General features: G+C 46.2%; 1 protein-coding gene across 2 annotated transcripts in view; it reads left to right on the top strand.

The window, feature by feature from the left end:
* SLC6A12 (solute carrier family 6 member 12) overlaps window positions 1-12,739 on the top strand; it is a 78,589-nt gene that overhangs the window by 21,084 nt on the left and 44,766 nt on the right. For both annotated transcript variants that reach the window (XM_065582136.1, XM_065582140.1), the window contains exons 2-5: window positions 4,589-4,799; window positions 8,609-8,743; window positions 9,505-9,645; window positions 12,417-12,504. In XM_065582136.1, the coding sequence (XP_065438208.1) occupies window positions 4,652-4,799; window positions 8,609-8,743; window positions 9,505-9,645; window positions 12,417-12,504 (512 nt within the window). In that variant the 5' untranslated portion in view covers window positions 4,589-4,651. The remainder of the gene's footprint in view (window positions 1-4,588; window positions 4,800-8,608; window positions 8,744-9,504; window positions 9,646-12,416; window positions 12,505-12,739) is intronic.

Here is a 12,739-nt window from a genome sequence, read left to right as displayed (position 1 = left end):
GGGCCGGCACCCCAGGGCCCGAGCCGAGCCAGGCTGGAGACGCTGGGGCTGGGGCCGGCCGCTGGAGGGAGCCGCTCGGTTGGGGGAGCCAGACTGGGCCGCGCCTCCTCCCCCCCCCGCCCCAGCTTACCTGCTGCCTGCTTCAGGCTTCCCGCGAATCAAATGTTCGCAGGAAGCAGGGGAGGGGGCGGAGTTGGAGCGGGGACTTTGGGGAAGGGGTGGAGTTGGGGCGGGGCTGGGGCCCCGTGGAGTGTCCTCTTTTTGGACACTCAAAATATGGTAACCCTAAACAAATACAAGTGAAAATTATTATATTAAGTTTTGTAAAGAAATAAACACTTTAAAAGACAAGCCTATATGAAGACATAGCCCTTTATTTAACATTTTTACAAGTGTGTTTCAATTAAAAAAAATGAGCATGCAGAAAACACCCCAGAGTGAAAACCACAGAACCTTAGTAACAGCTAGTTCATATTCCCCTTATTCTGTAATCCAGTGGATTAGAGAGAAATTTATTTTCCTCCTCACTTTTTAACAAATTCATGTGAAAGTTATAGTAAGCTGTTATTTTCCTAGGGCTTTTAGATTTAAGTATGAATTTTTTTGTTGCATTATCAGAATGTTTTTGTTTTTAAATGTTTGCAGCCTGTGTGCTGAGACACCGGTACAAGCTCCTGTGTTTGTTTTGGGTCCATAGATTTTATTAAAATAATACAACACAGGCTGGAGCTGGAGCTTTCTCTACATTTTAAAAACAGATAAGACTAATTAGGCTAGCCAGTGCTCCATGCGCTATCGGCTGCCTTACCAAGGCTCTAGGGGTCACTCCTTCAGTTTGCTTGGTTTTTTACACAGACTGATTTTCCTTTTTAAATGCTGTTAAAGTTTTAACAAAATGTGAGATTGCATTGAAAGATACTTTATGAAAGTTATAACACATTTTATTCCATTTACTGATGGTAAAAGACAAAAACCACTGCTTTGTGACTGCATGAAGCTTAGAGATAGCCTATCTGAAGAATACCCTCACCCCTTGACTCTTCCCCCCAGACTTTTAACACTTGCTAAACATGCAGTGTTTTATTATATAAAGGTTTTTTAACATTTAACATGAAAATACAGAATTGACTGAGATGCAACAAAGCATGACCTTTTTAGAGGATATTTTGTATGCAGTGAGGGCTATTTGAAGCGTTTAAATAGAGGAGCTCCTCCTTACTTAGGGAGGGAGGGCTCATGGTATTCTTAGCCAATAGTTTAGGGCTGCCATTTTAAGGAGGAGCTCCTCTATTTAAACGGGTCTGCGCCTCGAAGGCCCTGGCCAACACCGGCAGTCAAGCTTCTCATGAAGAGACGTTATACGGTCGCTGCTATGGGACCTGAAGAAACAAACACACCATTGTGGCAAACAGTGTTTGAGACGGGTCATGGGAGCGGGGAGACAGGGATAGCTAACGATGCCAGTACCCGCAGGAACAACACGGTGGAGAAACATGAGGCCAGACCGCTGGGCCATGATTTGTTTGAGACTCCGGCCCCCAGCCAGGAGGAATCAAATGAAGGTCTGTACGGAGACAAGGCACAGGTACGTTGTATGTAAGAACATTCAAAGGGATGGTTTGGCACTGACCGATGCTCAGTTGGCTAGAGCCTTTTGGATCAAGCCTGCATGGAGACATATTTCAGTTGTTGTTTGTTGTTTTTAAAAGCTGCATGCAAAAGGGGTCTCTTGATACATGGTGTAAAAGGGTTTAAAATCATGTTATGAAAAAGTACAAAGATGCCTTACACACATTTCTTACTGTCAATTTTTCAGCTGAGCGATGGTTCTTCAGAGGACTTGGAGGTTTTGGACACTGACAGCTCCGAAGAACCAAGCGGTTTGGGCCCAATCTGTTTTTGCCCAGACACAAAACCAGATGCTCCACAGAATGCCAAAACAGCAGGGGACGCTTATTCTATAGGCCTGTACTATCTAAAGTTGAGGGAGTGCGTGCAATTGTGCGAGCGGCTGTGCACAGAATCATCAAGCACTGCCTGAGAGAAAAACAAAATGAGGATTGTCCTGGATGCGCCATAGATGGCCCAAGTCAGAGGCATCATGCCTACATGTACTGGTCTTTAAATGATGTGAATTGTAAAATTAAAGAAATTAGCGGTAGTTTGTGTATGGAGAGTGTGTTAAATATCATCATCATGCTGGGATACATACTGCAGTGCCTCTGTTTAACCCAGGAACATTTAGCTCTAGGGGCAGAATTGGTGCACAAAGTGACAGAGGCCGAGGACCCAAATAGCGTTTTAGATGAAATCATCAAACTGACAGATAAATATTTAATGCAAAATGTTGAACGTCTTCTTCATTCAGCAAATTACAAAATCTTGCTAAGAAAAAACACTAACAGTTAGAGCATGTTTTGGGAACAAAACGGGGTGTGTTGTAAAATAAAATGTCAGTTAAAAATAACTCCAATAAATATGGAGATATACCTATCTCCTAGAACTGGAAGGGACCCTGAAAGGTCATCGAGTCCAACCCCCTGCCTTCACTAGCAGGACCAAGTACTGATTTCTGCCCCAGATCCCAAAGTGGCCCCTTCAAGGATTAAACTTACCACGCTGGGTTTAGCAGGCCGATGCTCAAACCACCGAGCTATCCCTCCCAATCTTATCCTTTTCTTAGTCAGGGTTTAACCCTGGGTGCTTTTGCATGCTTTTTTTTATTACAACATATACAAAAGTGTTAAATAAAGGTAATTTCTTTTTTTATTTTACCTTGTAAATAAGATTACTTACAAAGCGATGCCTTCGTTACATAACAAAAAGAAAAGGTTTAGTTTAACAAGTCTTTGGTACAATTTTGTTTTAAAAGCAGGCCTAGGGCTTTCTTGTTATGTTCTGGCCTTCTTATCTCTGATCACAGAGGCTGTTTTTGGTAACAATGGCTTTGCTGAAAGCCTGTTGTTTCATATTGGGCTTATTAAAAAATAACTACCTTAGTCTAGAACCTAGGGAAAAACTTTTTTATGACTATACATTACTTTTATAAACAAGCTTTCTGTTTTTAACCCTGGACTGTTTCTGCAAACTCACATGTTATTAAAACACCTATAACAAAGGAATGTGTCTTCAGATAGGCTTGTCTTTCCAAGTGTTTATTCCTTTCCAAAACTTTCAACTCTATTTGTTAAAAAGGGGCGGGGGGAGGGGGGGGACAACGACAAACTTCTTCTCTCTGATCCAGTGTTTTACAAAATAAGGAAAAGATAAACTGTCTGTCACTAAAAACCTGTGGTTTTAAACCTGGGGTGCTTCTGCACGATTTTTTATTGAAACACATGGAAAAAGGATGTGTCTTCGGATAGATTTCTCTTTTCAAGTAATTATACCTTTGCAAAACTTAATGTAACTTTTACTTGTGTTTGTTAAAAAGCAGGTGAAGAAGCAAACTCCTTCTTCTCACTGACTCACAGATACTGTTTTGCTAACAGGAGCTTTGCTGCAGCTTCACATGGTTTTTATTTAAAAAATAACCCCCGTTAGTTTAAAACCTAGGGGAAAACTTTTAAAAATTGTTTGTTACTAAAAGCTTATGGTTTTTACTTTTATAAAAACCCCTATGTAAAAGAGCTACATGGCGAAAAAAATGCTGGGGGTCTGTTTCTTTAGATAAGAATAAGACAGTTACAAGGCAGGGGGAGAAAGGAGGGGAGGGAGGAGAGAAGGGAGTTGGCTCTTGTTTAAAATCTTGGGACTATAGGATTGGTTCAGGAAAATGAATTCTATGACGCTGCTGTAGAAGAAACTCTGATTGGTCCGATACGAAGGCGCTGATAACAAATCTGAAAGTTTCTGAACTGAGTAGTTGCCTTATTCTACAAAAAGACAGGAAAGGTAAAGATTCTGTCTCTCTCTGATTCAACCATGTGCTCTCTATCTTTGCCTTTTGCAAAGGGGGTTTTCTTTTCCCTTTTCTTGCCCTGTTCTTTCTCTTTTTCTCTCTGACCTCTTTTTTTTTTAAACCTACACTGGTATTGAATGCTTTTTTAGCCACTTTTTACCACATGCTTACTAAACAGGTTTTGCCTTAGTACATTCCCTTTTTAACCCTACTTTTCAATATTATTTAACATTTTTCTTAACCCACCCACACCTTTTACATTTATCTCAAAATTTTCTATTCTTTAATAGCATACCAAACTAGGCCTTTACCATCATCTCTCTTTTCTTGAATAACTTACCTCTCTTCTTTTAAATTTCCTTTTTTTCTCTAAACCTTACCCAAACTTTCTTTTTTCATCTTTAAACTCTCTCACTCTAGTCTTTCAACCTTTTTCTCTCAATGTATCCAAGCTCAAACACACACAACACTTCCCGTATTCAAACACACATACAAAATTTTTTCAAAATGGCCAACGGTGCCAAACTTAGGCGCCAATGGAAAAGGGGTGGGAAGGCAGGACAAAAGCCCCAAATGGGGCATGGAAACCTGTCAAAAATGCATGGTGATGAATACTATTGAGGGATATACTACTCCTGTGTGTCCTGTAACAGCTTCTTACTGTCTGTGCTCTATTTCCCCTCCCAGTTTCCCTTGCTGCATTGGACCACAGAGAGTAAAGCAGCTGTGGAGGCTGAGCCCAATGGGGACATGGTGCTGCTCAAAAAGGAGAAGCTGGAAATGGAGCCAAGAGGCCAGTGGAGTAATAAAATGGAGTTTATGCTCTCTGTGGCTGGGGAGATCATCGGCCTGGGCAATGTGTGGAGATTCCCTTATCTTTGTTACAAAAATGGAGGTGGTAAGTCCGTAAAAGCCCAGGCTGTGTGAGATGTTGGCCCAAGAATATGAGCACCAGAGCAGGCACTTTCATCTGTTCATTTATACATGCCCATACATAGAGACCACGCCCACCCCCTGTACCTCCAGTGAAGCAATCACACAGCGAGGTGGATGCTCAGAGTAGCTCTGCCAGATGGAGAGGAGCAATCCAGCTTTCAGTAGGCTCCCCGTTTTAATAATGGATGAACCTTTAGGTTTGCCATTTGTAGAGGCAGCCAACAGGTGAGATGCTTATCTAAAACACAGCTGAATTATCAGAACCTTTGGGGGCTCCATCCACCAGGGAACCCACCCTCTCAGTTCCCCCACCCAACAGTCCCTGGAACCCTTCCTTCCCAGGACCCATGCATTCCCCCTCCTCCCAGCTATTCCCAAGTGCTTTCTGATCATAGCTGATCTTCTGTCGGGGAAAACACTTTTTTGCTTTTATTAACAAGGACAAGTGCAGAGTCCTGCACTTAGGACAGAAGAATCCCATGCATTGCTACATACTAGGGACTGAACAGCTGGGCAGCAGTTCTGCAGAAAAGGACCTAGGGGTTACAGTGGACGAGAAGCTGGATATAAGTCAACTGTGTGCCCTTGTTGCCAAGAAGGCTAATGGCATTTTGGACTGTATAAGTAGGGGCAATGCCAGCAGATCAAGGGACGTGATCATTCCCCTCTATTCGACATTGGTGAGGCCTCATCTGGAGTAGTGTGTCCAGTTTTGGGTCCCACACTACAAGAAGGATGTGAAAAAATTGGAAAGAGTCCAGCGGAGGGCAACAAAAATGATTAGGGGGCTGGAGCACATGACTTATGAGGAGAGACTGAGGGAACTGGGATTATTTAGTGTGCAGAAGAGAAGAATGAGGGGGGATTTGATAGCTGCTTTCAACTACCTGAAAGGGGGTTCCAAAGAGGATGGATCTAGACTTTTCTCAGTGGTACCAGATGACAGAACAAGGAGTAATGGTCTCAAGTTGCAGTGGGGGAGGTTTAGTTGGATAGTAGGAAACACTTTTTCACTAGGAGGGTGGTGAAGCACTGGAATGGGTTACCTAGGGAGGTGGTGGAATCTCCTTCCTTAGAGGTTTTTAAGGTTAGGCTTGACAAAGCCCTGGCTGGGATGATTTAGTTGGGATTCGTCCAGCTTTGAGCAGGGTGTTGGACTAGATGACCTCCTGAGGTCCCTTCCAACCCTGATATTCTATGATTCCATGATCTCCTTCAGGGCCTGGGTTTCTCCTCAAGGGCACCTGGACAACTGCCCCCCTATTCTGTATGTTTTGTGACCCAGGTGATGCTCCTGTCCCCACTAAACTCACCCTTCAGGCCTGACTGGCCCATGATTGTAGCCTTTCTCCCAGTACTTTGGTATTTCTGGTAATCAGGGATCAGGAAAAACACTATCCAAACAGAGGTGTGTTGTGAATGAATTCTAAAGCTGAGTAAGGTCAGCGGATTTTCAAAGCTAAAGGGCAAGGCACTTGTCCTGGGGGTAAAGCTGAATTTGAGGAGCTTCAGGAGGGTGTGCCTGTGAGGATGAGAAAGGAAAGGACACCTCTACCTCTTCCCCAGTAATAGATCTATAAGTAGCCAACCCCTGGCCAGAGGAAACATTCCCACAGAAAAAAGAATGAGGAGTACTTGTGGCACCTTAGAGACTAACACATTTATTTGAGCATAAGATTTCGTGGTCTAAAACCCACTTCATCGGATAAGCTTATGCTCAAATAAATGTGTTAGTCTCTAAGGTGTCACAAGTACGTCTCGTTCTTTTTGCTGATACAGACTAACGCGGTTTCCACTCTGAAACCTATTCCCACAGAAAGAGTCCATTCCCCTTCACTGCTGCTTCTTGTGTGACTTGCTTACTTCCTTATTCCAGTAAAACTGCAGTAAGATCTTTTACATGGTTAAAAATGAGATTTTCTAGTGACCATAAAATGAAACAGAGTGAGGGGGAGATAACTGAACATCACCAGTTTGTTTATAAAAATGGTTGGACTTTGGTTTATAGATCTCTCAAACTGACCACAGCTAGGTCTGGGCAAAACTTGGCTGGGAGACTACCACAGAAAATTTAAGATGCTGCAGAAAGTGGTTTTCATGTTCTAATACAAAGCACTCTTCCCATTGAGAACCAATGGCTCAGAACTGTGTTGGGGGGTCGGCTGACCACTTGTACAGTCATGAAAACTTCCATGTCATTTTTTGCAAAAATAGATGTTAACCCTGGTATCCTGGCTAGCACTTTGGGAACTTCAGAATGGAAAGAAGCTTTATAAATGTAAGGTGGCACTCTTGTAAATGATTATTGATTACATTGATCAGCCACTAGGACGATCAGAATCAGAAAAAAGGGTATGGGATCTCCCTAAGGATTCATCTAATCAAGTACTGGATAATACTGTTGTCTCAGAAGAACTCTGACTGAAGGTCTTTTATGTGGCTGTGAAAGGAGTAGCTGCCTTTAGCTGAATACGTACAGGATCTATGTTTCCTACTTCATGAACTTGGACTGATCCCGTCTAGATGTGAAGGGTCTGCTGGCCCTATGTCCCCTGCAACTATAATACATCCGTGTTTAGGGAACATTTTGATGTTGCTCTTTATTTTAACATTATTGGCATAAGAACAAGGAGAAATGTTCTTTATTTAGACCCAATTGTTAATTATCCTTCATGGGAAGGAATGTGGGTCTGCATGACTGATTCTGGCAAGGGAGAAACAGATCTAAGAAGAACCAGATTTGCTTTTGAGAGAAGGAGCCCAAATCTTTCTTCCAAACATCTGTGTTTTTATCAGAGGACTGGGGCAAAGGATGGGAATATATTCACTTATCATTTGTTCCTTGTGTCTGATGAGGCCCTGAGGGCTGTTGTTTCAACCAGGAGGAGAATGGCATTTGCCTGCCTTATGTCTGCCGTTACACTGGGGTGGGTGGGTTCAGGGCCGGCTCTAGCATTTTTGCCGCCCCAAGCAGCGCAAAAAAAAAAAAAAAAAAAAGCCGCGATCGCAGCGGCAGCTCTACCACTGCTTCATTCTACGGTGGGAATTCGGCGGCAGGTCCTTTGCTCCCAAAGGGAGTGATGGCCCCGCTGCCGAAAGGGCCGGACGTGCCGCCCCCCGCTTCATTGGCCGCCCCAGGCACCTGCTTGCTAGGCTGGTGCCTGGAGCTGGCCCTGGGTGGGTTCTGAAGTGTGGAGTCCAGCTGCTCTCTTTGGAAAGGCAAATTAGGAGATGGGAGAAGGAAAGGCTGGGACTAAACCAAGATCCTGGCAGCAGATTAGAAGCAACTGGAGAGAGCTGTCCTGTGACTGCTGGGTAAGGAGGATCCAGTTTGGATACAATAAGATTTCCTCTGACCTTCCCAAACTTTTGCTCAAACTGGTTTTAAGGGCTGAAAAGTGTAGTCAACGTTTATTTTCTGTGGCTTTTTTTGTCTTCTTGCCATTCTGCTCTTCCAGGTTTTGGCCAGGACCAGATGCAAAAGTGCTGAAATAGCATGAGGACGGGGGGTGCTTGTGGTATTTCCAGGACAAGAAGAAGAAATCCGAGAGGCTGTTCTCTTGCAAGATCTGCACAGTTTTGCAGGCCCACCAGGTCCATTTAGTTCAGATAGGCATTTACATTCAAGGGTGTTTACCTGAGCCTTGATGGTACATCTCGCTTATTCGTGTAACTGGTAATAGGTGATTATGATAATGTCGAGTAGTAAAGATTCCTCCATTTGCTACCCACTCTCTCTCTCTCTCTCTCTCTCTCTCTCTCTCTCTGCAGGTGCTTTCTTTATCCCCTACCTCATCTTCCTCTTCACCTGTGGGATCCCAGTGTTCTTCCTGGAGACAGCGCTAGGACAGTACACCAGCCAGGGAGGGATCACCGCATGGAGGAAGATCTGCCCTCTCTTTGAAGGTGAGTCAATGAATGGGTTTCTCGGGTCCACGATGGAATTTCTGGGTCTCATGGTTTTTGTGTGAAAAATTTGAAAAGGTCTAGTTCTTGTTCCGAAGCAGAACAAAAACAAATGATAAATCCTGGACTTTTTTTGTGAAATGGAATTCTTGTTTTCTGGACAGCTCTACTTTAAAACCACAGAGAATTAACCTCACAACTATCCTGAAGTTTTATGATCCGCATTTTACAGATGAGGAAACTGAGGCACAGAACGATTAAGTGATTTGCTCAGATTGGCATTTGCTGATATTGGCAGAACCAGGATTAGAAGCTCCCGCCTAGAATCATAGAAGATTAGGGTTGGAAGAGACCTCAGGAGGTCATCTAGTCCAACCCCCTGCTCAAAGCAGGACCAACCACAACTAAATCATCCCAGCCAGGGCTTTGTCAAGCTGGGCTTTAATAACCAGTAAGGATGGAGATTCCACCACCTTCCTGAGCCTATGCTTTTGCTCTGGCTCCATTCTTTGGATGTGGGATGTAGTTAGCAGTGAAAACCCTTTTTATTTCTGATTTCTCCACCGTGATGCACCACATCTGGCTCTCCCACCCTCAACCTGAGTCTTACAGGATTCTTTGGTGAACCAAATTGCTCATTAATCTGCCCTGCCCGCAGCTCCAGTGCGATGTGGCCTATGGCACTATTTGAAGCAAAAGTCTGATATATTTGGGGCTTGCCTGGGGGGCCATTTCCTAACCCCTGTCACTTTCCCTCTTAGGAATTGGATACGCCTCACAAGTCATCGAATCCTATCTGAATATCTACTACATCGTCATCCTATCTTGGGCTATCTTCTACCTGTTCAGCTCCTTTACTGCTGTGCTTCCCTGGGCCACCTGTAATAATCCTTGGAACTCAGGTACAACTTCAGCTAGTCTGCTTCTGGAAAGAGGATCTGGGTTTGAAAACTTTCCATCAAAACTGCTTTTTGACAGAAAATTGGGTATTTGATTAAACACATTTTTCTTTGCACTGTTTGCTTTATGTGGAAAATTTTGAATTTTCATTGAAATATTCAGCTGAAAACTAAAATATTTTGATTTCGAAATGCAGTTGTGGGCCAAATGGGTGGTGTTTGGTTTTCTCATGTGCAGGGCTGGATTTTCACCTTGCATACCCCTAGGAAGAGTCCGCACACCTTCCATGGTGTCTGGGCAGCTGCGGGGCCTCCTGGCTCCGAGCTCTGCCCCCTCCCCTACAGGGGCTCGGAGCTCCAAAGTCTCCTGCCACCCGTGACTTGGCGCTCCGGGGCCCCCCACTGCCTATGGAGGCTGGGATCAGTGGGGCTCTCCCCCCACGGCAGCCAGGAGCAGCAGGGTCCCCCCACCATTTGTGGCAGCTTGGAGATCTGGGGCCCCCGTAGCCAGGCAGCATCCGGGAGCTGTGGGGTGATCCCCAGCCACTGGCAGCAGTTGGGAGCTGTGGCAGAGTAGCCACTGGGCTAATGGGGCTGATGCCCAGGGGTCCTAGTCAACTGGGGGTCCCTGGAAAAATGGGCTCTCCGGTGTCCTGACCTATTCTGCTGGTCGCCATGGTGCTCCTGCCCGGGAGCTGGGTCAGGGTGTAGTGGGCTTATCCCACTTACCCCACCCACCCGGCGCTCTTGAGGGGGAGTGAGAGAAGCCCCCCGCACATTGACCCCTCTCCCCAGGGGGAGGGACTGCAGGTGTAAGGGGTGGGGAGTGTCCCCCACTTGCTCTGGCCCAGAGCCCCACAAACCCCTTATCCGCCTCTGGCTGGTAGCTCCAGGGGTCTCCACTGCCTGGCGGCAGACAAAAACTGTGTGGTACCCCCACAATGGCTCGGAGCTCCAAACCATTGTGGGCAGTGTGGGTACTGCCACTTTTACTTTTAGGCATCCCGCCACCCAACCCCCTCCACCACAGACCCCGCACTGCCCCAACACACTCAGACCTCCTGCACCCCTCACTGCCCAGCGCCCCTCCACAAACCCCCCACTACCCAGAGCCTCTCCACAACCCCCCCGAGACCTGCTCTGCCCCCCGTCTGCACTCACCAGCCCCACTGGGAGGTGGCTGTGTCTGCTGGGCTGAGCAAGGAGCGATCCAGGAGGGCTGCATGGGGCCGTCTCTCGCTCAGCCGACTCTGGCCCCACCCCTGCTGGGACCTGGGAGTGACAAAAAATTTTTAGGTGCCCCTAGTCACATGCCTACTGTGCCTAATGGGAAATCCAGCCTTGCTCATGTGCCCATTCTTCTCTATAGCCTGGGCTCCCCAGCTAGACTACTTCTCCCATGATGCACCATGGCCAGGATGCAACAGCCTCCTGACACCATGAGGTGAGACCATGATGCACCATGGGTTAAGTAGTCTGACCAGGGAACTGAGCTCATAGCGGGAGCATGTGACAGCCAAACTACAACTCTATGGCAGCATTTCTAATCAAGATGTTTTGGTTTTCGATTTTTCACGGGAAATTCAAAATTTTCAGCAGCAAAAAAAGCCCATTTTCAGACCAGCTTTAGTCTGGAGTCCTCACCCCACTCTAAGCCATGGAAGGAGCTTTTCACTGGAGCTGGCACTGCCCTGACCTAGTGTGACGGGGTACAGTACAACCCGCTCACTGCACCTTAGACCCTCAAGCATCTGGGCCAGCCTCTGTCACAGCAGAGAACTGTTTGAGTCTTTGGCTCTCTCAGGCCAGGTCTCTGCTAGGAGTGCACTGTCGAGATAGCTGCACCATGTACTGTACAGGCAAAGCACGTCTCATGTGGTTGCAGCTTATACTGGCAAAATTGTGCTTTTTCCAATATAGCTTATTTCAGCCCCCTCCCTCAGTAAAAGAAGCTTTCCTGGCAAAAATCTTATGCCTCAAATCAAGGTTGGATGTTTTTTCTGAAAGAAGAAGAACAGGAGGACTTGTGGCACCTTAGAGACTAACAAATTTATTAGAGCATAAGCTTTCGTGGACTATATATGCATCCGAAGAAGTGGGCTGTAGTCCACGAAAGCTTATGCTCTAATAAATTTGTTAGTCTCTAAGGTGCCACAAGTCCTCCTGTTCTTCTTTTTGCGGATACAGACTAACACGGCTGCTACTCTGAAACTTTTCTGAAAGATTTACTCTGGGGATTATTTTGGGGAAGGTCTATGGCCTGTGTCATCCAGGAAGCCAGACTGGCTGGTCGCAGTGGTCCCTTCTGGCCATGGAATCTGCGGATCTATGAAAGTTCCCCTCTCCATGTTCAGTCGACTCACAGTCCTTCCCTGGCCATACCCCTGACAGGGGTCACTGCCTTCCCCAAAGGGGGATCCAACTCCTCCAGCTCCAGAAGCAGAGCTTTATTTGTGGGGAAAGCCAGGGAAATTCCTCTCTGAGCGATCTCTTAACATTAAGTAACTTCCCAGCCTGGGTAACCATAGTCGCTGCCCTACAGTACCCTGCATTCCACAGCCATCTGGGTTCTATTCAGTATGGAGCCTCCACTTCTCCCATCCTTCTGGCTTTTCCTGGACTAGGATTCTGGCAGGGGTGGGGGGAGAGTGATGTTTTACAGGGCAGCGTGAAGTGTTTGTGTGCAGGTGGAGTGAACAGGTTGGAGGCAGGAGAGAACACAAATGCTCTCATGAGAATTCTCCAGGCTCACCGACTTGCTTTCTGCTTTGTAGATCGCTGCGTGGACTTTCTGAATCACTCTAACGTGGAGAACTGGACAGCGCCTGCTAATGCCACCTCCCCAGTTACTGAGTTCTGGGAGTACGTACCCCGGTTTCACACTCTTCTCTCCTCAAGCGGTCACAGCAGTGTGAATACTCCAAATGGAGTCTCTGTAAAGCCAAAAAAGATGGGCAAGTGCCACATCTCGGAGCCCAGACCTATGGCACATCGCACATCATGGGGCACATGAGCACACTCACCGCACATGCAAACTTGCATACTGACTGGGCACACTGACTGACAGAAAGCCATGGGGCACATGGGCACTCCCAAG

The sequence above is a fragment of the Chrysemys picta genome, chromosome 1 (assembly GCF_011386835.1).
Source record: "Chrysemys picta bellii isolate R12L10 chromosome 1, ASM1138683v2, whole genome shotgun sequence".
Lineage (NCBI taxonomy): Eukaryota > Metazoa > Chordata > Testudines > Emydidae > Chrysemys > Chrysemys picta.
Note: the sequence above shows the minus strand (reverse complement) of the source record. Positions and strands in the feature narration are given on the sequence as shown.